The following is a 27,269-nucleotide window of genomic DNA, read 5'->3' as shown; positions in this document are numbered from 1 at the left end:
CATGCAATTCAATCCATTATTCAATTGATTTCTTTGTCTGTGTTGTTGTTATAAGGAAATATAAGTGAATAGCCCAGATCTTTTATTATTTATTTATCTTTCTTGGCATGTGTTGGAGCAGATATTGAAGCAGGTTATGTATTCTGTTTATTAAACTCAATCTCGATGTCTGGTGCTTGATCTTTATTGACAGATAGAGACGGTTGTTTAAGTAATATCTGAATCTGGTCTTTCCCCGAAGGCGTCTACTGGGAAAATAAATGATCTGTTTATTTATTAAATTTAATAGTGGCATTATTCTGTCAGTGGCTGTAGAAACAGTGTGTGTAGCTCAGGGACCTCATGCTGGCAATGGAAATGAGTCCCGCTTTCTTCCCGGGGTTATTCATGTGCTGGGCTTTACCCACTGATCTACACATTCATATACACACGCAGATATACACACGTGAGCCGCATGCTGATGGTTATGGGATTTCATGTGAAAGAAGCAAGGATATTGGAATGATTCAGGGATAAAGAGAGAGGAAGGAGAATGAAGTGTAGTATGTGCAGAGCCATATAATAAAGACGAAAATTTTATATTTGAGGGTGAAATTACATTTACATTCTGCTGTTTATGTATACACTACTCTTCAAAAGACTTTTTTCTTTATGTTTTTGAAAGAACTTCATCTTCAAGGCTGCATTTATTTGATAAAAATACAGTTAAGTATTGTGAAATATTATAGTTTAAAATTATATATAAAAATTTGAATATGTTTTAAAATGTAATTTATTCTTGTGATGGCAAAGCTGCATTTTTAACAGTCATTACTCCAGTCTTTAGTGTCACATGATCCTTCAGAAATCATTGTAATATTCTCATTTGCTGCTCAAGAAATATTTCTTATTATTATCAATTTGGCTGCTTAATATTTTTGTGGAAACCACAATACATTTTTTTGATGAATAGAAACTTCAAAAGAAAAGCCTTTGATATAAAAACCTTTTAGAAATTTATCATTTTCTTTACTGTAATGTTTGATCAATTTAATGCATCCTTGATGAATAAAAATATGAATTAAATTAATTTTAAAAAATGTAATAACCCCAAACATTTGAACTGTAGTGTGCATACAATATATAAGTACATGTACACAGTGACATCCAACTAATGAAACTAACTGCTTCTGTTTTGCATTTTAAATAATTTATTTAATTTATAAAAATGAAAAAAAAAAAGAATAAATAAATCCATTAAAATTAATTAATTCAATTGTAATAGTTTATTTATAATTTATTTAATGATTCTATTTTTCAATGCTAAATATATTACCAGCATAGCATGTAAGGTTAAAATTTTAAAAATGAACATTATTTTCAGAATGTCTAATATTTGGTTTGTTTCTCTTTAGCTTTAAGCGTCATGAACTTTACAAGTTTGTGTCAAACTTGTGTCATCTTGTTCTCCAGCGTGATTTAACATGATCCAAAGATGTGCTTCTTCCAAAGAAAATCTGAGCATCTGTACATCCTGTTTTACTGTTTGTTTGTTTTTTATGCAGGTGTCCAGAGAGTCTGCGTCCAGAGACTGTAAGGCCGTGTCTTCTGCCCTGCAAGAGAGACTGCATTGTCACTCCTTACAGTGATTGGACACCTTGCCCTTCCTCTTGTCAGACAGGTACAGTACTTCTTTACACACACTTATAAAACTCGAATATACTGTAAAACTAAAAAAATGTTTCTCAAAGGCTGAAGTTTACTGACATCAATGCATAAAGAAATATTGGTAACTTTCAGCCTTCTATCAGAAGTGTTTAGAAACAGACTCTTTGTTCCCACAATAGCACGCTAGTATCAACACTATAAAAAGGAATTGTTGCTTGGCAACTCGGCCTATAGGAAGCAGAACAAATATTAAAAGAAGCTGCCAATATCTGAGCTATTTGTTATATGAAGCAAATAAGCATTGCATTTCTTATTCAAATCTTTTTTTTTTCGAGTGAATGTCACACTCCAATGTGTTTTGTATAAAATATTGCCTTTTTAAAGACCATCTGCTTGACAGTTTCTTCTTCACTGAACAATGAGCAGATTTTCACTTCCCTCATTAATTTTCTTTTTTGTAGTACTTGTTACATTTACAGTAAATATTGTATGTATGTAATTTTTACAAAGAGAACTACCCTCAAAGTTTGAGCTTTGTGGAAGAACAGTGAGAAAACGGTATGAAAAGAATGAATAATCATATGCACATATTTATAGATGCCTTCACCCGGTGGAGAACTTCAGTCAGAGTATAAATCACTGAACCGAGTTTATCAAAAATAAAAAGCTGAGAATTGTGGCTTTATTATCATCATTTCATTTCTCAATTGAACTTAATATGGAAGTCATTAAACCATAAAGCTCATGGTATTTTGGATGTACTGACATTTTCAGAAATATAAAAAGCTAAGGTTGGATAAAAACCTTGTTAAATGCAACACGGTCATACAGAGATTTGTGTACTGATTAGATTTGTGAGCAGGTATGGCGTTTTTGCTATTTATCTGCTATTTATTCATGGCAATTTCATATTTTCTGTCCGTCGTCTTGTGTATATCCAGGTGGTGCCGTCAAAAAGAAGCAATCAAGGAAACGCATTATCATTCAGCTTCCAGCTAACGGGGGCCAAGACTGTCCAGAAGTGCTCTTCCAGGAGAAGGAATGTGATGCCTCGTCTGTTTGTCCAGGCTACAGGTGAACATAATACCTCTGTTTGCAATTATAGTACAGAAATTTTATGAATTACTAAAATGATATAGAAACAGAGAGTGAGAGAGAGGCCAGTTTTAAGTTTTACAAATATATATAAATTGCTTTTGCGCTATAGGTGGAAAACCCACAAGTGGCGCAGGTGTCAGTTGGTGCCCTGGACCATTCGTCAGGACAGTCCTGGAGCACAAGAGACCTGTGGACCAGGACTACAGGCTAGAGGTACAGAAAAACCCTCGTCATCAACATAAAATGAGATGCAACATCCTTCAATGTCAATAAAACTTTGTAGTTGCTTGTTGCAGTGCTTCACACTGTAGCTGGGAGACTGTTAAACATGTGGTAAACGCATGAGATTGGTAGTAATTCGATCTGTGACCATCAAAGGGCTGTGTAAACGCTTCTGGATTTAAACCAAATGTTCTTTCAGAGATTCGGGAAACTGTCAGAAGCAGTCACAAGCGATATCCTTTGCTCTGAGTCTTACCAGTAAACCCTTTCAGGGTTCAAATTCAGGCCATTAGTGTGGTGTGATTGAAAAAACATATCTGAAAAGGAAAGATGTGAGTCTTGTGTTATATACGCCTGGAGACAGTCATTTTTGATACTATATCACTGACAGAGATGCATTTACCGCATATGGAAGGCTCCACTGACATAAAAGCGTTTTTATGTGGGAACCTTTCACTTGGGTTAAAATTTTAGACTATATTAAATAAGAAATGTGGTATCTTGCTTCTAAAAATGGATGGTGTGGGCAGTGAAAGAAAAAGTACAGTCTGCAGGTTGTTCTTAAAATCACATAGTACCTCAAAAAGCTTTTTTATATATCAACTTCTCAGCACTGCTCGCATTAACAAGCATTACCCGTAATAGTATCCCTTAATACACCGGCATGTCTGAAAAAGCAATCCAATACAATAGCTTTCACCCTCATTCAATGATATAAATCTGGATCCGTCCGGCTACTCGAGTCAATAGGCATTTAACCGCCCTCTCGTGTAATCCATCACAAGATGCTTATCTTTATTCAATGTGTGTGGCTTTATAGGTGTGAGTGGACTGATATTTATCAGTATTAACTCAGAGAGTGTTCTCCCTTTTTAGTTTTGTTTCTTTTTCTGGTAGTACAATTGGTTTCTGATCTCTTTCTTCTTTTCTCCCTCAGCCGTATCGTGTAAAAAGTTGGATGGTGGACCTGCAGACGTTGCGGCCTGTCTTAAGTTTGCAGGTCCTATGCCTCAACTCACTCAGTCCTGCCAGCTTCCATGCCAGGATGACTGCCAGCTGACCACCTGGTCCAAATTCTCATCCTGCGCTGCTGATTGTGTGGGTGTCCGAACTAGGAAAAGGACTCTTGTTGGTAAGTGCTGGATCAGCAAGTCTAATTCTTAAGTCAACGAAAAGGCTCTTCTCACCTACGTCTTTGATGCTTTACATTTGCTTTATGATTCCTTCAGATGCATTATCATCATTTACATCATTATAAATATATGATGTACTTAAAAATATATTTTATAGTCTTTTATACATGCATTTATAATTTATAATAATTTATAAAATATATTTTAAAATGTCATTTATTCCTGCGATGGTAAAGCTGAGTTGTCTTCAGTGTCACATGATCCTTCAGAAATCATTCTAATGTGCTCATTTGCTGCTCAGATTTTTGTGGAAACTGTAAAACATAATTGTAGGCGTTGATTAATGGTAATTTCAAAGAACAGCATTTATTTGAAATAGAAATCTTTTGTAATTTTGTAAATGTCTCAAATGTCACTCTTGATCAATTGAATGCATCCTTGCTGAACAAAATAATAATTAAAAAAAAATCTTGCTGACCCCAAACTTTGAACAAAAGTGTATATATTATAAATGTAATGTGTTTCTAGAATTGGCTTTTGTATTGCTGTTGTATTAAAGTCAAAGCAAATTCTTAAAATATTATCACAAATATGTATATATATGTATGTATGTGTTTGTTTGTTTGTTGAAAAATGAAAGCATAGAATAAATGCTTCTGTCACAGAACTACATGCAGATTTAGTGCTGTAATTGCTAAAAAATAATTGTGAATTTTGAATATTTTGATTAATTTTCTCAGTAGATTTTTTATGTGTATGTACAAAGGAAAACCCTCTGTGTTGCGAAATGTTATTTTTTGTTAGATGCATTTACCTCTACCTCAGTTGAGCTAGAAATGTGGTTTAACCTTTAGTATAATGTGCCATGAGAAGCTTAGTTAGTTATTTAGAGGTTAACAAAATACAATGTGTGTGCCAAAGACCTATTTGCCCTTTGGAAGACCTGCTGTAAGTCAAGTAACTTTGCAAAAGGATTACATAAGATTAGTGCAATAGGTCTTTCAATTTGGATATGTCTACTTTACTCATGATTACCAAATCAGTGTGTTTTGACCACGGGAGTTTGATACTATTACAGGATCATTCTGTTAGCGGTACATTCCGTATGGTATTATTACAAAAGATTTATTTCCCTGAACATGAAATCATATTTAAATGGATAGCATGGCCTTATAACTTTTGATCTATTATCTGTAACTGCTGTATGTTTGTGTGATTTTTCTGGCACAGGTAAAAGCAAAAAGAGAGAACAATGTAAAAACACACAGATGTATCCTCTGAGCGAAACCCAGTACTGCCCCTGCAACAAGTACAATGCCCAGCCCGTGGGGAACTGGTCCGACTGCATCCTGCCCGAGGGTGGGCGAATAGAGGGCCTTTTGGGTATGAAAGTGCAAGGTGATATCAAGGAGTGTGGCCAGGGTTACCGGTTTCAAGCCATGGTGTGCTATGACCAGGACAACCGCCTCGTGGAGACGTCACGCTGCAACAGTCACGGTGGGTGAAAAAAGTTGAGGTGTATCAATCCTGCGCCACTAGTGTCATTGTAAAAATAATGATTAATTTACTTCCCTATCTGCCATTGGTCACACAAACAGATTGTCCCTCTCACGTCATTGATTGGGACAGTGTTATACTTTGTCGAGAAGAGTGCTAATGTTTGCACATATTTTTGTTTTATTTATTTGTTTGTTTGTTTTTTATTTTTTGACAAAAATATCATCTTGTAAATTTAGGCAATATTTTCTTATGTTCATTCATTTTGCTCAACTTCTTTTTACACAAAATAATAATACAACAAAAGTAGTACTTGTAATTTTTTTTTTATCTATACTAAAAATGTGCAAAATAAAAATCTAAAACCTCTTAAAAATCAATCTATTTTTACAAAAATAACAATAAATATGAGTGCAAAATTAAACCAAATATTTACTTTTTATATACTAATATTGATAGTAGAAAATATGTTTTATAAAGAAAGATTTTATGTATATAAAACAATTAGCCTAAACTGAAATCTTATTATTTAAAATGTAGTCAGTATATGGAGGATTTTTCAAAATATGCACAGTGAAAAATTATTCTCTAACTGAATATGAAGTATGTTTGTCTTTTTTATCTCATTTTCTTCTTAATTTAATATATCATGTCTTGTTTTCTTAAATGAAAATTGAGTTTTTGCTTACAAGAAGAGAAAAAACAATCTTGTCTCCTGAGTATTTTTGTCTTTTTTTATCTCGTTTTCAAATAAAAATATCTAAACATTCTTAAGTCATACTATTCTTAAATTTACTATGTATCTATTATACTAATTTAATAATCAAGTCTTGTTTTCTGAAAAAAAAGAAAATTGAGTTTTTGCTTACACAACGAGAAAAAAAAAATCTTGTTTCCCTTTGAATTAAATTAATTTTTCTTACCCCATTGTTGAACTCCCAATTTTTCCTTGTTTTATAAACTCACTTTTTGTCCAACAAGATGTATAGTAATATATTGTAATTTTGTTTCTAATGTAATTATATCTTGATTTATGAATGTTTAAATAGTAGTACTTTAAAAGGAAGAGAAATGAAAAATCCATTTTAATCAAGTTTATTTACGTGATGCTCGACTAAAGCATTTATGTCTATCAAAAACATACCTTATAGTGAGTCCTTCCCAAGTAAAGAAAGCAAAGAGCTTGTCTTAATAGAAAATAAGCTTTCCACAACAGTGTTTGTAATCTAATTCCGCTCCACAACTCTCGCCACCTCCTGCAGCAAGGAGCTCAGAAATGAGCAGTTGGCAATCCGTTCCTCTGAGCCCGAGATTAGACTGTGGCAAACTACAGCGTTAGATGAAAGCATGTGGAATCCCGTGGCCAATGCATGAGCTCTGTGACGTTAAGGCCTCTCTCTTTATGAGTCACAATCCCATAGTAGAGGCCTGCGACTGGCTCAAAGACTCGGCATCCCTAGAGTGAAGATGTGCTGACGGAGGCAGGGTGTTTCTCTCTCTCTGCCTCCTCTCGTTCTCTTCCTGCTTCCTCTGAGACATCCCTCACTCCACTCAAACCCCTTACCCCTCATGATTTGAAGCGTAGTTGCCATTTTGTGAGGCTGTCAGACTGACATGTTGCCCAAGGCAATTTGTAGAGGGGGTTGAGCGTCTTTAATCCAGCTACGAGAAGTTTCTGTGATAGGGATTTTGGTTCAAAAGTATATACAGATATCCTTAATTTTTTTTTTTTTTTGGAGAGTATATTCATGATTGTATAAGAATTATCTTGTGTTATCCAGTTTAGCAGGCTATGTAAGACAAAACTGAATGAGTTTTGATTGAGTTGTTTAACAATAGTAAGGTGTTTAATAAAATATGAACAATATTTTATTTGTTAATAATTTAACTTGATTAATTTAGTGCTACTATAATTTTGTTAAGATAATTTCATTTAAATTAGATTTACATTTAATTTAAATTCTTTTTTTATTTTTTTTCTTGATTTGAATTTAAAAATGACATTTTCTTACATTTAGAATTACAAATGATCTAGAATTAAGATTTTTTTCCCACCACTGGTGCAATTAATGTGGAGGGCCATGTTTGACACAGAATGAAAAATACAAATAATTTTGACTTTTTATTTAACAATTGCGACTTTATCACTATTATTAGTTTATCTCACAATTTGGAGTTTCTCAGAATTGTAAGTTCATTACATCATTTTGACTTTTGAATTTATTTCTCACAATTGTGTGTTTATATCACACAATTTAGAGTTAACATCTCGCAAATTTTTTTTCACACAATTTAGAGTTAGCAATTTGCATTATTGACTTTTAGTAAACACACAATTCTGACTTTTATTCTCAGAATTCTAACATACAGTATAACCTAAAAATTGTGAGAAATAAAAGCAGAATTGTGAGATAAAATACTGCAATTTCCATTTTATTTCATGGCACAATTCAAGAAGTGAATCACATTGATTGCTAATTTTTATGATATCTATTAAACTGTTTACCACAATAATGTATTTAAATAGTCTTTGAACACTTTGAGCAAATACTTAATATAATGCAATGTAATGCAATGATGTAATATATATATATATACAGTATATATATATATAATTTGTTACTTTCCTATTTCTTGATCATTTGGAATCCCATCTACTTTTTCAACAGCAACTTTCCATAATGTTTGCTCAGCTTTTGAATTTTGTTTTTTTAATATCAACCGTCCATTTTTAATCTGATATTGCTGTGCTTGTACGTTTGAAGGAGCAACGTATTATGAAGCACTTAACATGGAATTCTTAAAACCTGCTGCTTGAATAATCTTCTGACATGTTCAGGACTTGAGCTGTCTCACGCAGCTTTCCCATTCCAGAAAAATACTATGACCTTTGCAAGTGTAAAATGAAACTTCAGCAGACCATATCAGTTCAAATGCCACAACCTTGACCTTTACGCTGCTTTAACATAGACACTCAATGCTGTTTCATCTGTCACAATTTATTAGACTAACTCCAGTAACCAGCATCATAACTGTATAATGTTGGTTTGACTTACTCTAATAGAAACACTAAGTTTAATTTATCTCTCTCTTATCTCTTGTAGGTTACATAGAGGAGGCGTGTATCATCCCATGTCCATCTGACTGTAAGCTCAGCGAGTGGTCAAACTGGTCCCGTTGCAGTAAGTCCTGTGGCAGTGGAGTCAAAGTACGGTCCAAGTGGCTTCGGGAGAAACCTTATAACGGTGGCAGGCCCTGCCCCAAACTGGACCATGTCAATCAGGTATACAGGGAGCCTGTTATATTTTTTTAATGAATATGTGCCTGTCTTGTTTTTTTAATGATTAATTACTGGGCTGCTGTAAATTTTTGGATCAAAGGTCTAAATGGAATAACATGTTTTTTTAATGCACAGCAATGTGGTTTATGTTCACATATTCATGGGATATTGTTTGTATATCGTAGCTTTAGAGCATTACATATTGCTAGGCTAAAATTATGTGAATTTACACAGCTTCAAACAATCTTCTGAGGTTTTGGAAGTGACTAATAAATGGCATGTAACAACTTCTCTGTTTTCTGCATTTCTCCCTTTCATCTTATCTCTCTCGCTCTCTCTCGCTCTCTCTCTCTCTCTCTCTTCATGGTGGGAATTCTGCAACAGGCTCAGGTAAAAATCTCAGGTTTTAAATGATTGATGGTGGTGCATATGTGATTAACCAATTATTTTTGAATGATAATTTTTTATGCTAATGAATCATTTTTTGATCAATTATTAATTCAAGTTCTTGATGAATATACTGTATGACTTTAAGGTCCAAGGACATAGGAATGATCTTAAAAGTGACAGGACACATTATAAACCTGATTGGCTTGGCTCATAAATATTATGTAGGTGAAATAATTGAAAGGAAAATGGCCTTTACCTTTGAATGCAACTTGTTTTGTATCTTAATTTTCTTGTTTACTGAGATGCTTTTAATTAACATCAGTAAGTAACATAAATTAGTTAATTTTAGATCATTAATTCATATTAGGTAATATATTACCTAAATTTAAAAAAAATAATAAAATAAAATGAAGGAAGTTTCTTATGCTCACAAAGGCTGCAAAATTTTATGTATTAATATATGTTAAAATGCCATTTATTCCTGTGATGGCGAAGCTGAATTTTCAGCATCATTACTCCAGTCTTCAGTGTCACATGATCCTTCAGAAATCATTGTAATATACAGATTTAGTGCAAATGATTTTGGTGAAACATTTATTATTATTCTCAAAGTTGCTTAATATTTTTGTTAAAACAGTGAATTAATAAATACTGTAAATTATTGTTAGTTCACTTTTAGTCCATGATAACTAAAGAACAAACAAATGTTAACTGAATAAAACCTTACAGTGAGGTGTTACCACTAAAGCTTTTAAAATATGATCATTCTCCAAAAAGTTGGTGACCAAGCTGAAACTTCTGTGGTGTTTCTCAGGTGTATGAAGTGGTACCATGTCTGAGCGACTGCAGTCAGTATGTCTGGGTGGCTGAGCCGTGGAGTGTCTGGAAGGTCAGTAATGTTGATCTGAAGGAGAACTGTGGGGAAGGTGTACAGACGAGGAAAGTCAGGTATGACTGTCTCAAACAACAACATTACTACTTAACACAGCTTTTTAGAAAGTGCATGATAATCCTAATAGATGCTTCTTTTCATGAAGGTGCATGCAGAACACTGTTGATGGACCTTCAGACCCTGTAGAAGACTATCTCTGTGATCCAGAGGAGATGCCGCTTGGAGCCAGAGAGAGCAAGTTGCCCTGTCCTGGGGACTGCGTTTTGACTGACTGGGGCCCTTGGAGTCGATGCCCATTGGTGAGAGGAAACATTGATCAGGAACACATCTAATGTTCAGTAGAGCACACAATCTTATTTGCCCCTACAGTGTTGTGATGGATAATCGGCTCTACCATAACTGCATGGTGTGTCTGACGCAACACTTCTCAGTGCAAATGTCCCCTGAAAGCCCAGCCTTTATATGATGTTTAAATTAGGGATGCACCGATACCGATACTGTTATCGGTATCGGGCCCGATACTGGTCTCCTGTACTCGTACTCGTACTCGTATTCGTTAAAATGCCCCGATACCAAACACCGATACCACACAGCATGTGATAAGCACCATATTCAAACAAAGAAACACCGACAACAGAACAACAGACAGCAGAAAGGAATTAAGGATGTCTACTACGAAGTATATGTATGCAATGAATATAATGTTAAACATTCAGTATTAACGCCTGTTGCCCGACTAAGTATTCATAGTTGTGTAAATACTGTCATACTAACAGCTGTCTGAATAATTTTTGGTTGATTGTAATCTATTACATACCTTTCTATACAAATTTTCTAACATTATAAAGATGAATTTGTTCTGACACAGTTTAACTCTAAGTTCTTGTCATATTTTATTACCATTTTCTAAACTATAGCGAATAAACTGTGATAATGTGAGAAATGTTGAAGGTGTCTGAATAAATTTTGGTTTGACTGTATCTATTTGATAAATGAAGTTAACCAACTAACATTATACATACCCTTTTGGTTTCTGTACCCAATATTTAAAAAATGTACAAATGCAATAAAAATATCGGTATCGGTACTCGGTATCGGCAAGTACCAAAAATAAAAGTATCGGTATCGGGCGAGTACTGGAAAAAGTGGTATCGGTGTATCCCTAGTTTAAATGCATGCAGATTAGCCAGGCTGGTACCTCTTCCTTCTATTTTTCCATCTCCTGTTTGAGACACCGCATGTTCTTCAGAGCTGCTCAACACCAATCGAGCATTTTTGGTCAGCCGTGCACCAGCGGTCAGTAAATACAAAGCGAAATAAGAAAACCGAGGATGGGGTTGGCCGCTCAGAGCGAGTTGCGAGTTCACACATGAAATCGCTTGCTGTGGCATAAGTGTGTGTATAGGCATTATTGAGGAATCTCTCAGGGGGAGGGTTACTCACGTCTGTCTCAGTGTGATTCCCAGGCACGCTGCCACCAAACTGCAAGGGTAGCTAATTGCCATGGATACTGAGAGTATCCCTGCGGTGAAAATGCGGGAAGGATTAAAACATCTTACACATGACATCAGAGAGGAATTTATTTCCCTCCGAAAGAGCTGCCAACGTCTGAAATAACAAGGAAAATGTGAAAGCGAATTTAATCCGCTGCACATATGCTGAATATTTCAAGATGTCTTCTCTTTTGTCCATTCGATTGTTCTTTTGTTGTTCATTGATCATCGTTTATTCATTGAAAGCTTTGTTTTTTTTGAAGCCATGCAATGTGAATAGTACAAGGCAGAGGACCGCCAGCCCTAGACGTCAGCCTGGGGAAGAGAAACAGTGTCCTTCAACTACAGAGAAAGAAACGTGCACCCTGAACACCAACTGCTTCCATTACTCCTATAATATTACAGGTAAATATTGACTGAATCTTAACTAGAACATGCTGGCTGCCAGATACATGCGAAGACTAAGAAATCACTGAGATCTGATTTGACAAATTTGGCTATTCATCTGTCATCTGGCCTCTCAACATTCATTTCCATCCATGTTCATTTTAATAGTTTAAGAGTCAGTTTGGAAGCTCTTGACTTTTGCTAATACTGATTATCAACAAATGTCAACTTGATAACAGCATTAATTGTCTATTTTGTATATTGTGTTTTTACTATTTTACACATTGTCTATTTTGTATATTTTAGCTCAAACAATAGATTTTGCATGATGGTTGAATCCTAGGGAATGCATGAAAAAATGCACAGTACATCCTGAATGCAATGCAATAAAATATACAAATATAAATAAAACATTTTAGATTATTTTTCCCCTCTAAGAATAATTTTGTTATTACTATTTCACACATGGAACAAATGTAATGTGAAATAGTATTTTAGTATTAAGTGTTATGATAGTATTATGTTTTTAGTAATATACTATTAGTATTTATTAGCTTTTATTTTTATATTTTCATTGTAATAATAATAATAATTATTATTATTATTTATTTCAGTCATTTATTTTTTATTTTTTTCAAAAATCAATATTTCTATTTAGCTTTATTACAGTTTTAGTTTTAGTTAGTAGTTTTAGTAATTTTAGTAAACGTAGTAAACGAAGTTATTTTTTTAGATACGTGTATTTTTTGTATTTATTTTTTTTTCCAGTTCAAGGTTCTCATCAAAGTTTTTGTTGAATTTTCACATGATAAAAGGAAAAAGGTTCATTATGACCTATATACAGTAAATATAAGATTACCTACTTTGGTGATATCTATATTTTATGCATGCTATTAAAATTATAATAATAATCTTTTAAATCATTAAAAAAAAAAAAGGAAAAATGTACTTTATGGAAATTCCATTCCATTAACAGTAAAACACAATGTAATGAAGTGCAAAATTCAAAATACAGGTAAAACACCTGTTAAAAAAAAACACAGAAAACAAAATATTTCATTTTGATACAGAACATTGTTCCCTATTTTTTTGTGATTTATTTATATTTATATATTTTTTTTTTTTATAATTCCCATCCAGACTGGAGCACATGTCAGCTGAGTGAACGAGCCGTATGTGGGGTTGGATTCAAAACACGCATGCTTGACTGTGTTCGCAGTGATGGCAAGTCTGTGGACCTCAAGTTTTGCGAGGAGGTACTTTTCTGTTCAGAAGTCAAGATTACAAGTGATGCTTCTGTTGTAAATCCACTTAACTAAATTGATTTGGTTTCTTTTAGCTTGGTCTCGAGAAAAAATGGCAGATGAACGCTTCCTGTGTGGTCGAGTGCCCTGTCAACTGCCAGCTGTCTGACTGGTCGTCCTGGTCTGAATGCTCTCACACCTGCGGCCTTGCAGGTAAGCCAACACTTTGTATTGAAGACCTTGATTTGAAGTTGGATTTATGCCAGAACACACGAAAAATTCACCGTTTTTGTTACATTATTAAATTTGCATGGCTTGGTTAATTCACACTCTCAGCAGTCAGTCAGTCTGTTTCAGACAAAATCAAAAGCCTCTGGAGGGTCTTTGGGTCTTGTGGTCCAGAACGTTGGTCTTTGATGTTAGCTAACATGACTGGTTCCTCAAAAGGCCAGTTTTAGGGAATTATACTGAGCTCTCTGCTGTCTTAGAATTAACAAAGCGTTGGCTAAAACCACAAAAATTGTATGGTGTGAGAACAATTGTTATCGCCTAGAAGCACCATTTGAGAGGAGGATAATGATGTCCTTGAGTGTAATTCCATCTGCTCTGACAATTGATTAGGGGCCCATTATGTTTGTGTGCTTGGGGCCTAAGAGACCACTCCGCTACACAAGATCTTTGAGAGCCAATGGCCAGCAACTGCTAGAGCAAACCCTACCGCTATATGAAACCTGTGCTGGTTTAGTTCATCATGGCATCTTTAATCTGTCCCCAGGCGGCAGGATTCCCACAAAGATACAGAATCAGCATCAAATTTCATGCTGAAATTTAAATTTTTAGGTTTAATTGGCAATAATTTGTTCAAAAAAACAAGTTCTTAGTATTGTACTTTTTTATATTCATAGTGATTTCTTACCATTTTTAAAAGCCATTTTAAATAAAATTGACTCTAAAAATGTCACATGGCGTTAGTAACATAAAAAGTTATAACATTTTACATAAACATGAGTGTGCACATTTCAATTATTATTTTCATGAAAGTTTTTATATTATATTTTTTAAGTATAAAACAGATAGCTTGCATTATTAATTCATGAATATATATATATATATAGAGACTTTAATGACTGACTTTGATACAGTCATGAGGGTCTTATCTATGATATCATATCCTGTATTTTGTATGTGTTTTACTATATTGTATGTGTTTTATATATCTAAACCCACTTTAGATCTTAACACTACTTAAGAAATGAGTGGTCATTATTTTTAGGTTTAGCAGTGGTATTTTACTGATAGGTTTTTAGAAGGAAAATACATAAATACCTTTAAGTACTTGCTTTGTATTCACTTTAGTAACACACGTTTTGAAGTTTTATAAAGGTTTTGTTATTTAGTTCTTTGTGTTACAACCTGCCATGCAAAATAATTGTTCTTGTGAGAGGAGGAGTTTTTGTGGAGTTTTATTGCAAGCATCCCCTGGGCGCCAATCTTAAACAGCAGGATGCATTCTGCCCGAAAGAGCCTACACTCCATTTCTCTCCATCCCTCTCCTCGGCCCTGCAGAATCGATTTAAGAAAATCAAGAGGGGGAGAGATGAATATTCAGAGTGGTTTCAGGGCCTGGAATTAGGCTTGAAAAATGCCTGGCAGATTAAGTTATTCACAGATGGGTGGAACATTACTACACAGAAAGAAAGACTTTCAGGTCACATACCGTTTTTGGCTTTCCATTGGAGGGGGATTGAGTTACCTGAAATTAGTGCGTGTGTGTGTAACATGAGATGATTCACTTACTGTAAAAGCCTTTATTTCATTGGAGGAGTCACTTTGCTTGATGCATCATCTTTAGCAAGCATGAGAAAAACTAGGGAGTTGTGCTTCCAGTATGTGAGTGAATTTAAAATAGCATTTGTCATGTCTTATAGAAAATGTTATTTTGTGACCACAGCATACCTCAAATACTAAGGGTTTTAAAATTTTAACAACATTACAATGCAGCATCATGAAACATATCTGTTTTTCTTTCTATGTTTTTTTGTAGGGAAGCTCTGGAGAAGGAGAACTGTGATCCAGGCCTCTCAGGGAGATGGACGGCCATGTTCCTCACAGCTGGAGCAGTGGAAGCCCTGTCCTGTTAAACCCTGCTACAGCTGGAGGTACAGCGCCTGGTCTCCATGCAAATCTGAGGTGAGTTTGCTGATCAATCACTCAGATTTCTTTATTCATTTTGGACAATAAGCTGAATTATATATTTTAAGCTGTACTTCATGGATGCTGGGTTTTTTTTAAGTAATATCTGTGTAAATATGAAGTGTATGAAGAATTTGTGGGTATAATATGTCACAGTTTAGTTTATTTTGCTATCCTCACTTGCATAAATTAACTATAATGTAGTGTCCTGCACCTTCTAGTAAAACAATATGAAAAATTATATCTGGTGTCTGAATAATTTTTGGTTTGACAGTATATGTACAAGTAAATATATTAATTGTAACAGCTACCCATCTCACTCGTACAATACATTGTCCTACAATATCTGTGCAATGTATGAATATGTGTGTACATATATAGTCCTATTTTCCCAACATACTGAATTTATTAGTATTTGTCAGTAAATAAATGAAATAAATGCAAAATGAACTCGCATTATTTATTTGAAAAAGCATCTTAGTAAAGGTGCTGGCACATTTACCGCTGCTTGACGAGGGTGAAATCCAGTCATTTCAATAGGAATCTGTGCGATCGGGAGTTTTGAGTTCTGAGCTTCATGTATCAACAATGAACAATGGACTTGTTGTGAAATGTTGCTGAAATTTGACTAATGTGACCGCACCTTAATGCGTAAAAAAGTAACCTGATTGCATAAAACCTATGTAAAGCAATGAGCGTTTCCGATATGAACATCTTAAGCAGGTTTCATCTTACTTGAGGCGCACTTTGCTATAGTAAACCACCATCACTTCATTTCATCTGCAGCAGTGTTTAGGTATATTTAGAATAATCCCCAATCCTCTCCTGCTTTGGCCTTTCCGCAGCGTTTGTGCCGCCGTCTTCCTCCTGTCATCAGTCTGGTTTTAACAGGGGGTTTAATTAAAGACAACAGACAGAAGACACAGCCTCTCTCTTCTCTCCTTTCTTCCCGTCTCTGTCTTTCTCCTTCCCCCCTCGTACCTCATGCCCCCGTCACAGTGCAGGCTGTGAGAGAATATTGACTCTGGCCTTTGTTCTCGGCTGCCTGTCTCTAAAGTGTCTTCTGACAGCCCTCAGCAGTCTCCAGCAGCATTGTTTCACTTGTGCCTCATGTTTTTAGAGATTTTCAGCAGCTATGAAAAAATAATGCCGGTAGCTGACAGTGCGGAACACGAGGACGGAGAAACAATGCTGGGATTTCTTCCTGCCTCATTTTGTATCATCATGAGAAGTTTTGCTCTGTCGAGGTCTAGAGCTCCAAAGAAGCTGTGTAGAGTTCATCCTCAATCTCCACTAGGAGTACAAAAAGTTTATTTATTTTAATTATTTTTTACCACAGCTGGTGTCCAATTGTAGTCATTAATGTCAAAACTCCCTGTTTCCTTAGGGTGCACGGTGTGGAGAGGGCCTGCGCTTCAGGAACATGTTCTGCTTTGTGTCTGATGGCTCGGGGAAGGATCCGGGCAGTATGGTGGAGGAGGAAATGTGTGGAGACCTGGAGCAGACAGTGGATGGGGACAAACAGATCATCCTGCAGGAGTCCTGCACGGTGCCCTGCCCAGGTAACAGCTAATGCCACAACTGTGACGACATGCTGTTGTAAATCCACTACACTGATGTAAATCTTGGGTTCAGCAACTGCAAATTAATGCAGCCTTGGTGAATATAACAAACTTCTTTCAAAAACAGTAAAAAAAAAACTGACAAACCCCAAACTTTTTAATGGTAATGTATGTTATTTAGTAAAGTAAATAGTAAATATCTACATATTGTTTTTATTTTATTTATTGTAATGACAATATAAAAGCCAATTATGTAGTTTAGCAAAAACATATCATGCTTTCTCCCTCCTTCAAAAAAAATAAAAAATCAAGCAGTATAAATTGGCCTTTATACTTTGAAAAAATCACAATCTTGTGTTCCTCTGTCTAGCAGTTAGCTCACTTTTAAATTGGTCAGACCTACTCTGGCACATTTACAAGGCAGCTTTTATGAGACACTGTGTGAAATATTCACTGGGATATCACAGCTATAATTCAACACCCTCATATATCTTGCTGTATTACCTCATACAAGCTGGAGAATTAAACTTAATGGCTTGTTGTCCATTATAGTACTGTAATTTCACAGGAAATGGATGGAAACAAAAAACTATATATATATATATATATATATATATATATATATTTCAGACAGGCTTTTGAAAGCTTTTTATTTCAGCAAGTGAGTGACAGATAGTAAGACAACATTTTGACATGTCCATTGTGGCAGTAGTAGAGAGTCGTGATTGAGGTTTTATTAGGGGACAGTGACAGTAACAACACACCCACACATGTCAGTGCAGATTTGTGTTGTGGTAGTGTGAGTTACATGATGCTTTGCCCACAGTGTAGTTGTGACTTTTGCTTTTTTTTTTTTTTTTTAAGTTGCACAGTTCTTCACTTGCTCTGACCTTTGACCCCATCATTCATTCTTTATTGTTGAAGCGTAGCTCCCTGGCACACATCCCGTCTCGCCCCGTTCTATAAACCTCCAGCTGTGACCTACCGCTGTGCTCCCTCTGTCTTCCCTATTTTTTCCTGTTCCGATCTCTTTTTTCACACAAATGTTTCTTAAATGACGATGATGCACCCTTTGTGCATTTGAATATTCATCCCAGTGTTGTGTAACTTCATCAGCTATTCACACACAGACTCGAGTGTACTCTGTGAACTCAGGTGTCACATCTGCCTCTGGCGTTCCGCTGCGCACGTGCTCTGATAATCACCATCATAGGATTAGGGCTTTATGGAATGACAACTTTATGAATAATTAATACTCTGGGAAATATTCACAAATCAGGACTGCTATTACAACGGGACAGACTGACCTACTTCTGTTGAAAAAAACACCCTGAGATCACAAAAAAAAAGTCTTAATATCCTTGACAAAGAAAAAGAAAGTCTGCAAGTGGAATTTGTTATTGTTAGACCCTGTAGGTTGAAAATGCAAAAACTTTTTTAATTCTTTAGGGTTTTAGATTAAATCTATTAATGAATCACTAGGCCCACACAGAATATGTGCCTGGAGCTCCTCATAAATCCCCAAGGACTTTGGCAGAGTTGAAATTTTGTCACTTGCAAAGTTTATTTGTTTATTAAACATTTTGGTGAATTTAATTATGCCTTCAGCTACCAGTAACACTGTAGAACTCTCAGCACCATTTTATATCATTTTTCAGCAAAATTCACATTTATAGCTGTGACGTATTTTACATCTATAATTAGAATAAAAAAGTTTACATTTAAATTTTGCGATTAGCAGAATGACAAAAAGTAAATAAATAAATAAATAACATTTTCAAACTACCTTTGCAAATGCCAATATCAATTACCCATGAGTTTTCTAACAGAGGTGTTTATGTATTTGTCAGGTGAGTGTTACCTGACAGAATGGGCTGTGTGGAGCCTGTGTCAGCTGAGCTGTATCAGCGGGGATGATCTGGGATTCGGTTCGATGCAGGTGCGTTCTCGTGCCGTTCTAGCTCAGGAACCTGAGAACCTTCTTCAGTGTCCGGAACAGGAATGGGAAGCCAGGCCATGTACAGGTGAGCCAAAAATCTATGCATTTAGGGAAGACAATACAGTTTCACTGTAAAAATTAGTTTACGAAATTGTAAATAAAACAAACATTATTATAGTTTTCATTATTTATTTATTTTTTTGAATGTATCACTGTTAATACTGTTTTATGTGTTTAAGAGGGCCAGTGTTATGAGTACAAATGGATGATCGGTCCATGGAAAGGCTCGTCTCGACAAGTCTGGTGCCAGCGCTCTGATGGATTGAATGTCACAGGTGTGTTTGAAATGAAATTATATTAAAAGAAATAAAATAAAATAGAATAAAATAAAATATTTTGAATTAATACGTAAGGGCCCGGTTTCAAAGACAGGGTTTAGCCTAAGCCAGGATTAGACCTTAGTTCAATTAGGACATTTAAGTAGAAAAAAACATTACTGGTGTGCATCTTGAGACAAAACAATGGCAGTGACATATTTTAAGATATGTCAGTGCAAGTTACTTTCAGTTAAAACAGCTCAAACATGCATTTTATTCCAGGACTAGCTTAAGCCTGGTCTGTGAAACCAGGGGAAGAAGTTTTATAAATTAATATTTGGATTTTATTTTTTTAACATCCTTTATACTGTATATAGGAGGGCAGAAAATAATGGTGCATCCCCAGGTGCACAAATTGTAGAAGCAGAGATAAGCCACTCTGTATCTGTTTTTGATATTCAATGGAAAATGAAACCATCACTATGACAGAAGCGTCAATATTCTCTCCTCAGAGAGTGTTTGATGACAGACTGTGGTTTGAGATAAAGTTGACGTCCTATGCTGTCATTTCCTGTCAGGAAAGGCTGAAGTGTTCGCTGTCTCCTCTTATACATGTGTATATACTTTATGGAAATAAGCTTTTAATCCATGACAATGTGTCACCCACATTTAATCCCATTCACCATTATTCCAGCTGTCCTCCCATGTTAATGTGTATGTGTGTGTGTACTTCTGCGTCTCTCCTTGTTTTGGTGCAGGCGTGGAAATGCACGGGAACATAGTTGTATACCCCTCACACTCTGCTGAGGAACATCATAAATGCATTGCAATATGAGATTTCATTGAGCTTTGTATGCCATATTAATGCGACTTGGAATCAATCCCTGTGATTTTCAAATGTTTATTTGTCCTCTATGTCGAGCTGTCCAAACTAACCTCGTTCCAGATGGCACACATGAGTCTGGTCACTTGTGATTGGCAGAACAGGGCAGCAGAACTTCATAAGGCTGTAAATCAAAACCTCTGCAGCAACCAGGTCCCTGTTTATGCATATTCATGAGTTATATTAATAAGGTGTGCAGAAGTATGAATATTCATACAGGCTGCTAATTGGTAAATATGTTTCTGCAGATGCTTACAGTTTATAGTGCACCTATAAAGAAGAGATCTTTTAACATGACAATAGCTTTATCATATTGCTAATGATGAATTTTTACATCAAAACACACAAAGAGAAAACGCATTTCCAATTTTCCAAGTATCACCCAGTAAGCAGCTTTCTGATTTACACTGGACACAAATTACACATCTAGTGCTGGTTGTGGCCTTAACAATTGTCATGGTATCTGGCAGCGGCAGTCAAGGGTGGTTCCGGCGTTAGGGAGCAGTTCTATTTCACTGCTCTCATTGTTGATTGGATGTATTGATTCATCCCAGCTTAGAGAAAATAAGACCCCTGCACTGGCCGCCGGCTGCCCATTTCAGTGCTTTTATAGATTCAGTGGATTCCCACAGGCTGCGATTTGTAGAGAGGAAGATGGAAAGTGAGCGAAAGGATGTTGAGATTGTACACATAGGCGACCCAAGAAGAGGATCATTTTTAATTGTGTTGGCTGACGATAAAACGGGCAAAAATCCCATGGATTTACGTTGATGGAGTAGCCCAAGCCTGAATATCTAGGGAAAAGTATATACAGACCGAGAATGGGCTAGAAATTACGTACAAATGCCCTAGTAACCCCTCAGAACACCTTAGCAACCATCCAGAACATCCTAGTAATGCCCTAGAAAACACTCAGAATACCTTGCAACAGGGTCCAGGGGCCCCTAGGGTCCACAAAGTAGGGAAAAAGGGTTCAGAAAATGTAAAATCAAGTAAAATTCAATTAAATTAAATTGTGAATACAGATATATTAAATATTTAATATATTCTTAAATTGTACATCTAACTATGAAAGCCCATTTCCACTGCGTAAGAAAAAATTAATAAATTTTAAAACAAGCCCAATACTTTGTTAATTCATAGTTCTGACATAAAATCATAATTATGAGATAAACATTTTAGATACTAAGTCATAATTATGACAGCATTTCATCATTTAGATTTTTTGTCATAATTATGAAATTGTCAAAATTGACAAAATAAGTCAAAATTATAAGATAAAAAGCCATAATTATGACGTGAAAAAATTGTGAGATAAAAAGTCACACTATAATATAGATTTCCACATCTAACAGCACTAATGGTGGGTAGAAAAAATGCATGTTGTTTAATAGATAACATCTTAATATGAACTATTTTTCTGGATATTTTACATATACATGCACATTTATTTTATTTTATTTTCATTTTGCACACTGTAAATTGGCTAAAATATTCTAGGAAGGGGTTTTTCAGAAAGGGATCATCATATTTGAGGAGTCCATGGCATAAAAAAATGATGAAAACCCTTGCTTTTCCAAATACTAGGAAGGTTTTCTGTCCATTTTTTTCCCAGAAAATGTACAAATCTAGTTGAGTTTTAATTACTGCCTCATGCATATCAGTTAACACAGCAGTAATATCATAACACGAGAGGTTTTAAGCATGATTAAAATTGGAGTAAAGCATGTCTGGCACTGTTTAGCATTACCAAATAGAGAAGAGTCTTTGATGCCTCCTGCCTCCAGGTCAATGCCGTAGCTGAAAATGGGCATGTGTTTGTGTGTGTGAGTGTGACAATGTCATTAAACAATGTTTATATAAAACTTTGAACTCTTTGCCTGCAGGTGGATGCCCGTTGAGAAGCGAGCCGATGTCTGACAGATCATGTGACCCAGCCTGCGTCAAACCTCGCTCCTACTGCACTGAGGTTAGTATGTGTGCATGTTTATGTGTGGACTTCTGCTGAGGTGGGATGCTGGGATGCAGGCAGACTGTAAACAGGGTTGCATGGATATTCAATACAGCAGGATTAGACTTCCTCCAGAGGAGAGGGAGAGAGTCCTGGAATGTATAATGGGAAATGCTATAACATGAAAACCAAGATGCACTGGCTATAATAGCAAGATTTGATATCCGCTTATCAACAGATACCATCTTAATAAGCTTAGATGGAAACTATTAAAGCCACTTTACTGTTCAGTCTTTTTCTGATGAAAAATAACAGTGTTAGCCTTATGCATGGACTTTATCAAGCTCCGTGACCAATGTCAGAGGATATTAAAAGCAGTAACACTGCTAGTGCTGTAGAGATCAGTACAGGCCAAATAAAACACCTTAGGGAGGATAAGTCACTATCAGCTGAGAGCTTTATATTATTCTGGATGGCAGCACTGTTTTGGAGTGGTTGGTGTGTTTGAATGTGTTAATGCTTGCATATGCCTTTGATTTGTAAAATCCTTTAAATAAATGATCAAGATATAGTGTCATAAGTATATAGACGTACAGTTTGAGTGTGGTAAGATGTGGTAGTTTTTGTATGTTGTATGCCATACAAGAAAAAATGGAGTTAAAATGAATAGAGCTACTCTTTATTTTACTTTTACTCCTTTGCAACTTTCTTAATTGTTTTCTTTAATGTCTTATTATTATTATTATTAGTAGTAGTAGTAGTAGTAGGGGTTCAAACATGTAGTGCTGAAACCCTATTGTAATTGTTATTATTATTATAATTATTATATTTTAGGTAATATTTCCAAACATTGTTTGCAAAACTGTTATTAGAACAAATTATTTATAAATAAATGTAATAATCTCTTTTCTACAAGAAAATAGCAGAGTTAAAATGAAAAACTACCATTTATTTGTCAACCTTTTTATTTTATTTTATAATCTCCTCTGCAACTTTGTTTTACTTAATTTAACTTCTTTAATATAATTTAATTTAATTTCTTTCAAATATCATTGTATATTGTAATTTCCAATTAACAATAAAACAGTTATTTGAGAAAATTGGTTTTTAAAACTTGTCTAGAAACTTGTCTCAAATGGTGCACTATACACTAATCACTTACACTATGTTCTCACTTTATGGACTCACTTTATGTGTGTTTCTTTTCCTCACAGACAGATAGAAATGGTGAATATTTCTGGCTTACTGTATATGATCACATGTCAAAAAATATTTAAAATTGCCTGGAAACATTTTATCCACACTCTCCCCTATATTTATATATACAGTATATATATATATGTACATATACAGTATATGTGTGTATGTATATATTTATGTATGTACGTATGTATGTATGTTCGTTCGTTCATTCGTTCGAAGATAATCCTACATGAAATGTAAACATTCATTGTGAGCTACCACATTTTTCCTCCAGCGTGTGATTTCCCCCATTGCATATGAACTGAATGTTATATGCAAATGCAGATTGTGAGCGTGTCTGAATCGGGTCTCCCGCTGTGTAGTGAATCCCTCTACTGTGGGAAGAAACCGACAGTATTCATATCTGTTTCTTCTGCTACATCCAGACCTTCTCTTCTGTGCACGTCTTTATAGATGCAAATGCCCCAGTGCATTCTGGTTTTCCCGTGATCGCATAGATCTGACAAGGGCTGTGTTTACGTGTGGGCCGATTATCCTCCCAAGATTGCAGTGGGAATAAGAGACTCCCTGCAGACGGCAGGAACCTGGGGGTTTCTCCACATATATTTTGCACACAAGCACTCAGGTCTGCAGAACGGTGATGCTCGTGGAGATCCAAATGTCTCGTCAGTGGAAGAACACGTGCTGGGATGTATCTTATCAACACCCACGCTTCAAACATGCTCTCGTAGCCTTCAGGATTCACATGATCTTGATGTTTTTCAGAACAAAGAAAGCACTAAAATAGCACACCTAACACGAAAGGTATCTTTGATCTGCAGAAATATTTTTAGCATTTAACAGAGCTGTTAGCAGAAAGAAAGAACATTGTGACACTGGTAGAGAGAAAGCTAAGCGATGGTCACAGGAGACAGAAAGTGAATTCAATTAGCAGCTGTTTAGAAGCTGAGGGAATGCCGCAAATAGAAAGCTGTCTGTGTTTTTAACAACTGGTATGAGTGATTTTCTGCTGAGTGATTTTATTTCACCTAGCCACACTTTAAACTGACAGCATCAAGTTATTTTGCAGTTTATTCTGGCCGAGAAATGACCACATGCTTCAAGTAAAATTACATGTTGAAACATTTTAGCATGCCATTGATAGACAAATAGACAAAACAATTTAATAAAAATAAGTCCTGATTAAAAAATAAGTTCTGATAGTCTGCCTCTAATATCAAATAAACATGTTAATTGTGTATATTGATATAGTCACTGATATATTATGAATCCCTGTTTAAATGGCTTGTACATTTCTGAATAACTTTACTAAAAAATATAACTTTTTTTAATGTATTTTTCATTTATTTAAAGTACACTACTGTTCAAAAGTGGATAAAGGGGTACAATTTTTAATGTTTTTGGAAAAAAAGTCTCTTTTGCTCACCAAGGCTGCCTTTTTATATCAAAAATGCAGTAAAAACAGCAATATTTTGAAATATTACAATTTAAAATAACTGTTTTCTATTTGAATATATTTTAAAATGTAATTTATTCCTGTGATGGCAAAGCTGAATTTTCTACAGTTTTTTTTTTTCACATGATGCTGATTTGGTGCTCAAGAAACATTTCTTATTATTATCAATGTTGAAAACAGTTGTGCTGCTCAATATTTTTGAATTCCTTGATATATAGAAAGTTCAAAACAACAGCATTTATTTGAAATGGAAATCTTTTGTAACATTATACATGTCTCTACTATCACTTTTGATCAATTTAATGGGTAAGACTTTATTTTAGGGTGTCCTTGTTACACGTTACATGTACTTACTATTATAATAACAATTAATTATGCATAATTACATGCAAGTAACCCTAAACCAAACTCTAATCCTAAACCTAACCATATAGTAAGTACATGTAGTTAATTAATATTACTCAGTACGTAAATGTATAATTACACTGCAACAAGAACACCTTAAAATAAAGTGTAACCATTTAATGCATCCTTGGTAAATAAAAATATGAATTTATTTAATAATAATAATAATAATAATACATTCGTTTCATTTCCAATGTTTAATTGTGTATGCTGATTGTCTGTGGTAAACCATACCCGATTCAACTGGTGTAATGTCTCCCCCTGCAGGCTGGTGTATGCGGCTGCGAGGAGGGTTACACTGAGGTGATGACTTCTGATGGAGTGTTGGACCAGTGCACGGTCATACCGGTGCTTGAGATCCCCACCGCAGGAGACAGTAAGGCTGACGTGAAGACGATCCGAGCCCTCAACCCCACTGAGCCCACCGCCAACCTGCCAGGCCGCTCCGGACGCACCTGGTTCCTCCAGCCCTTCGGACCCGGTGAGTTTATGACTTAATATAACTGAGTGGTTGCAGATGACCTTAGAGACCATGTTCACATGCATTTATATTAAACATCAAGACTAATATTTTCACACTAACTACTGCTAACCAAATTTAACCCTTTTTGTGTATAATAAGACTTTTTGCTTTGCTAAATAAATGTTAAAAACATATACAGTGGGCATGAAAAGTATTTAGGCACAAATGTCTGAATTAAAAGTGAATAGGTTTATTTGTAATATATAAGTAACATAACATTTTATGCACGTTTAAATTTTATTTAGATTGAAATTTTGTAATTTTGTCCAAGCAAATACTTTCTGAGGCCACAGTTATATATGAAGGTCCAAACAGGAAGGGTGTTCCAAACAGGTAGAAAAGAATGGCCGTGCTTTGCGTGTTGTCTTGGTTCTGAACAGCTGAGGTACAGCGGTGTGTACTTGTGTTGATGTGTGTGTGTGTGTGTGTGTATCTGCACAGATGGCAAACTGAAGACCTGGGTGTATGGTGTGGCAGCTGGAGCTTTTGTACTGCTAGTGTTCATAGTCTCTATGACTTACTTAGCCTGGTAAGAACATTTGTTATAACAGCAAATGAGATATTTTGTTCATTCCATAAATCTGCTTTATTCTATTCATAATTTTTTATCATTTATTTATGTTAACCCATGTAAGTTGCTTTCAACTTGACTGCTTCACTTCATTTTCCTAATCAATACTTTTGTCTTGTTTCCCACTAAAAATATAGAAAAAATTTCTAAGATAAAATAAAACTTTAATATTAAAACCTTACTTGAAGTAACGAGTTTAAGGGATTATATTTTAAATTATTATTAATTAAATAAATTCTTATTTTTCTTTTTTCCTGTTTTTTTAAGCTTAAACCTCCATAAATATGGTTAGATTTATGATCTGCAAAAGAAAAAAGAAATAAATAAACTTAATTTAAAATGCATTCTCTAAAAGTTGAGTAAATGAAATTTATTTTAACGATTTTTACACATTTTTCCTATAAGACAAGACAAAAATACTGATTAAGATTTTTTGTTTCTTTCTTTTTCCATTTATCTCACTTCTCATTTGTATCCCCAACCCCTTCATATCTATTAGTTTTTGTATGCTGGCCCGGCGCTCTCCTCCGAGCCCGGACCCTTCCATTACCTCTGTGGTTTGGGTTGGACCCAACGACCAAGAGCTGATATATACCTGCCCTGACTGTCAGCGCATTGAGACTCAGTTCAACTAGAGCTCTCAGCTCAGTCCCTTCCCTCATGGCCTTGTCCTGTGGCCAATCATGTCCATCACCTATGCCTTCTCACTGTCACATGTGCCTTTCTGACCAATCACATGGAGCTGTTTGGTGGAGGTGAGCAGGTAGATCTACTGGAGTTTAGTAGTCTAGCTTTATATACACTGCTAAAAAATAACTTCTTAAAGGGATAGTTCACCCAAAAATTTTAATTGTATCATTTACTCACCCTTATGTTGTTCCAAACCTGTATAAGTTTCTTTCTTGTATGAGAAGATATTTTGAAGAATGCTGGTAATCAAACAGCTGATTGTCCCCATTGACTTCCATGGTATTTCTTTCCCT

At 35.2% G+C, this 27,269-nt stretch overlaps 1 protein-coding gene across 1 annotated transcript in view; it reads left to right on the top strand.

Annotated features, from left to right (window-relative positions):
* LOC107670038 (thrombospondin type-1 domain-containing protein 7A-like) overlaps positions 1 to 27,269 on the top strand; it is a 109,581-nt gene that overhangs the window by 78,374 nt on the left and 3,938 nt on the right. The window contains exons 9-26 of the mRNA XM_016462511.1: positions 1,545 to 1,660; positions 2,589 to 2,721; positions 2,855 to 2,958; positions 3,905 to 4,099; positions 5,331 to 5,597; positions 8,702 to 8,880; positions 10,082 to 10,215; positions 10,305 to 10,458; positions 11,916 to 12,057; positions 13,180 to 13,295; positions 13,379 to 13,496; positions 15,328 to 15,473; positions 16,864 to 17,038; positions 18,889 to 19,062; positions 19,217 to 19,312; positions 22,064 to 22,146; positions 25,460 to 25,673; positions 26,157 to 26,244. Of these exons, the coding sequence (XP_016317997.1) occupies positions 1,545 to 1,660; positions 2,589 to 2,721; positions 2,855 to 2,958; positions 3,905 to 4,099; positions 5,331 to 5,597; positions 8,702 to 8,880; positions 10,082 to 10,215; positions 10,305 to 10,458; positions 11,916 to 12,057; positions 13,180 to 13,295; positions 13,379 to 13,496; positions 15,328 to 15,473; positions 16,864 to 17,038; positions 18,889 to 19,062; positions 19,217 to 19,312; positions 22,064 to 22,146; positions 25,460 to 25,673; positions 26,157 to 26,244 (2,634 nt within the window). The remainder of the gene's footprint in view (positions 1 to 1,544; positions 1,661 to 2,588; positions 2,722 to 2,854; positions 2,959 to 3,904; positions 4,100 to 5,330; positions 5,598 to 8,701; positions 8,881 to 10,081; positions 10,216 to 10,304; positions 10,459 to 11,915; positions 12,058 to 13,179; positions 13,296 to 13,378; positions 13,497 to 15,327; positions 15,474 to 16,863; positions 17,039 to 18,888; positions 19,063 to 19,216; positions 19,313 to 22,063; positions 22,147 to 25,459; positions 25,674 to 26,156; positions 26,245 to 27,269) is intronic.

Source organism: Sinocyclocheilus anshuiensis, unplaced genomic scaffold (assembly GCF_001515605.1).
Source record: "Sinocyclocheilus anshuiensis isolate Anshui unplaced genomic scaffold, SAMN03320099.WGS_v1.1 scaffold253, whole genome shotgun sequence".
Lineage (NCBI taxonomy): Eukaryota > Metazoa > Chordata > Actinopteri > Cypriniformes > Cyprinidae > Sinocyclocheilus > Sinocyclocheilus anshuiensis.
Note: the sequence above shows the minus strand (reverse complement) of the source record. Positions and strands in the feature narration are given on the sequence as shown.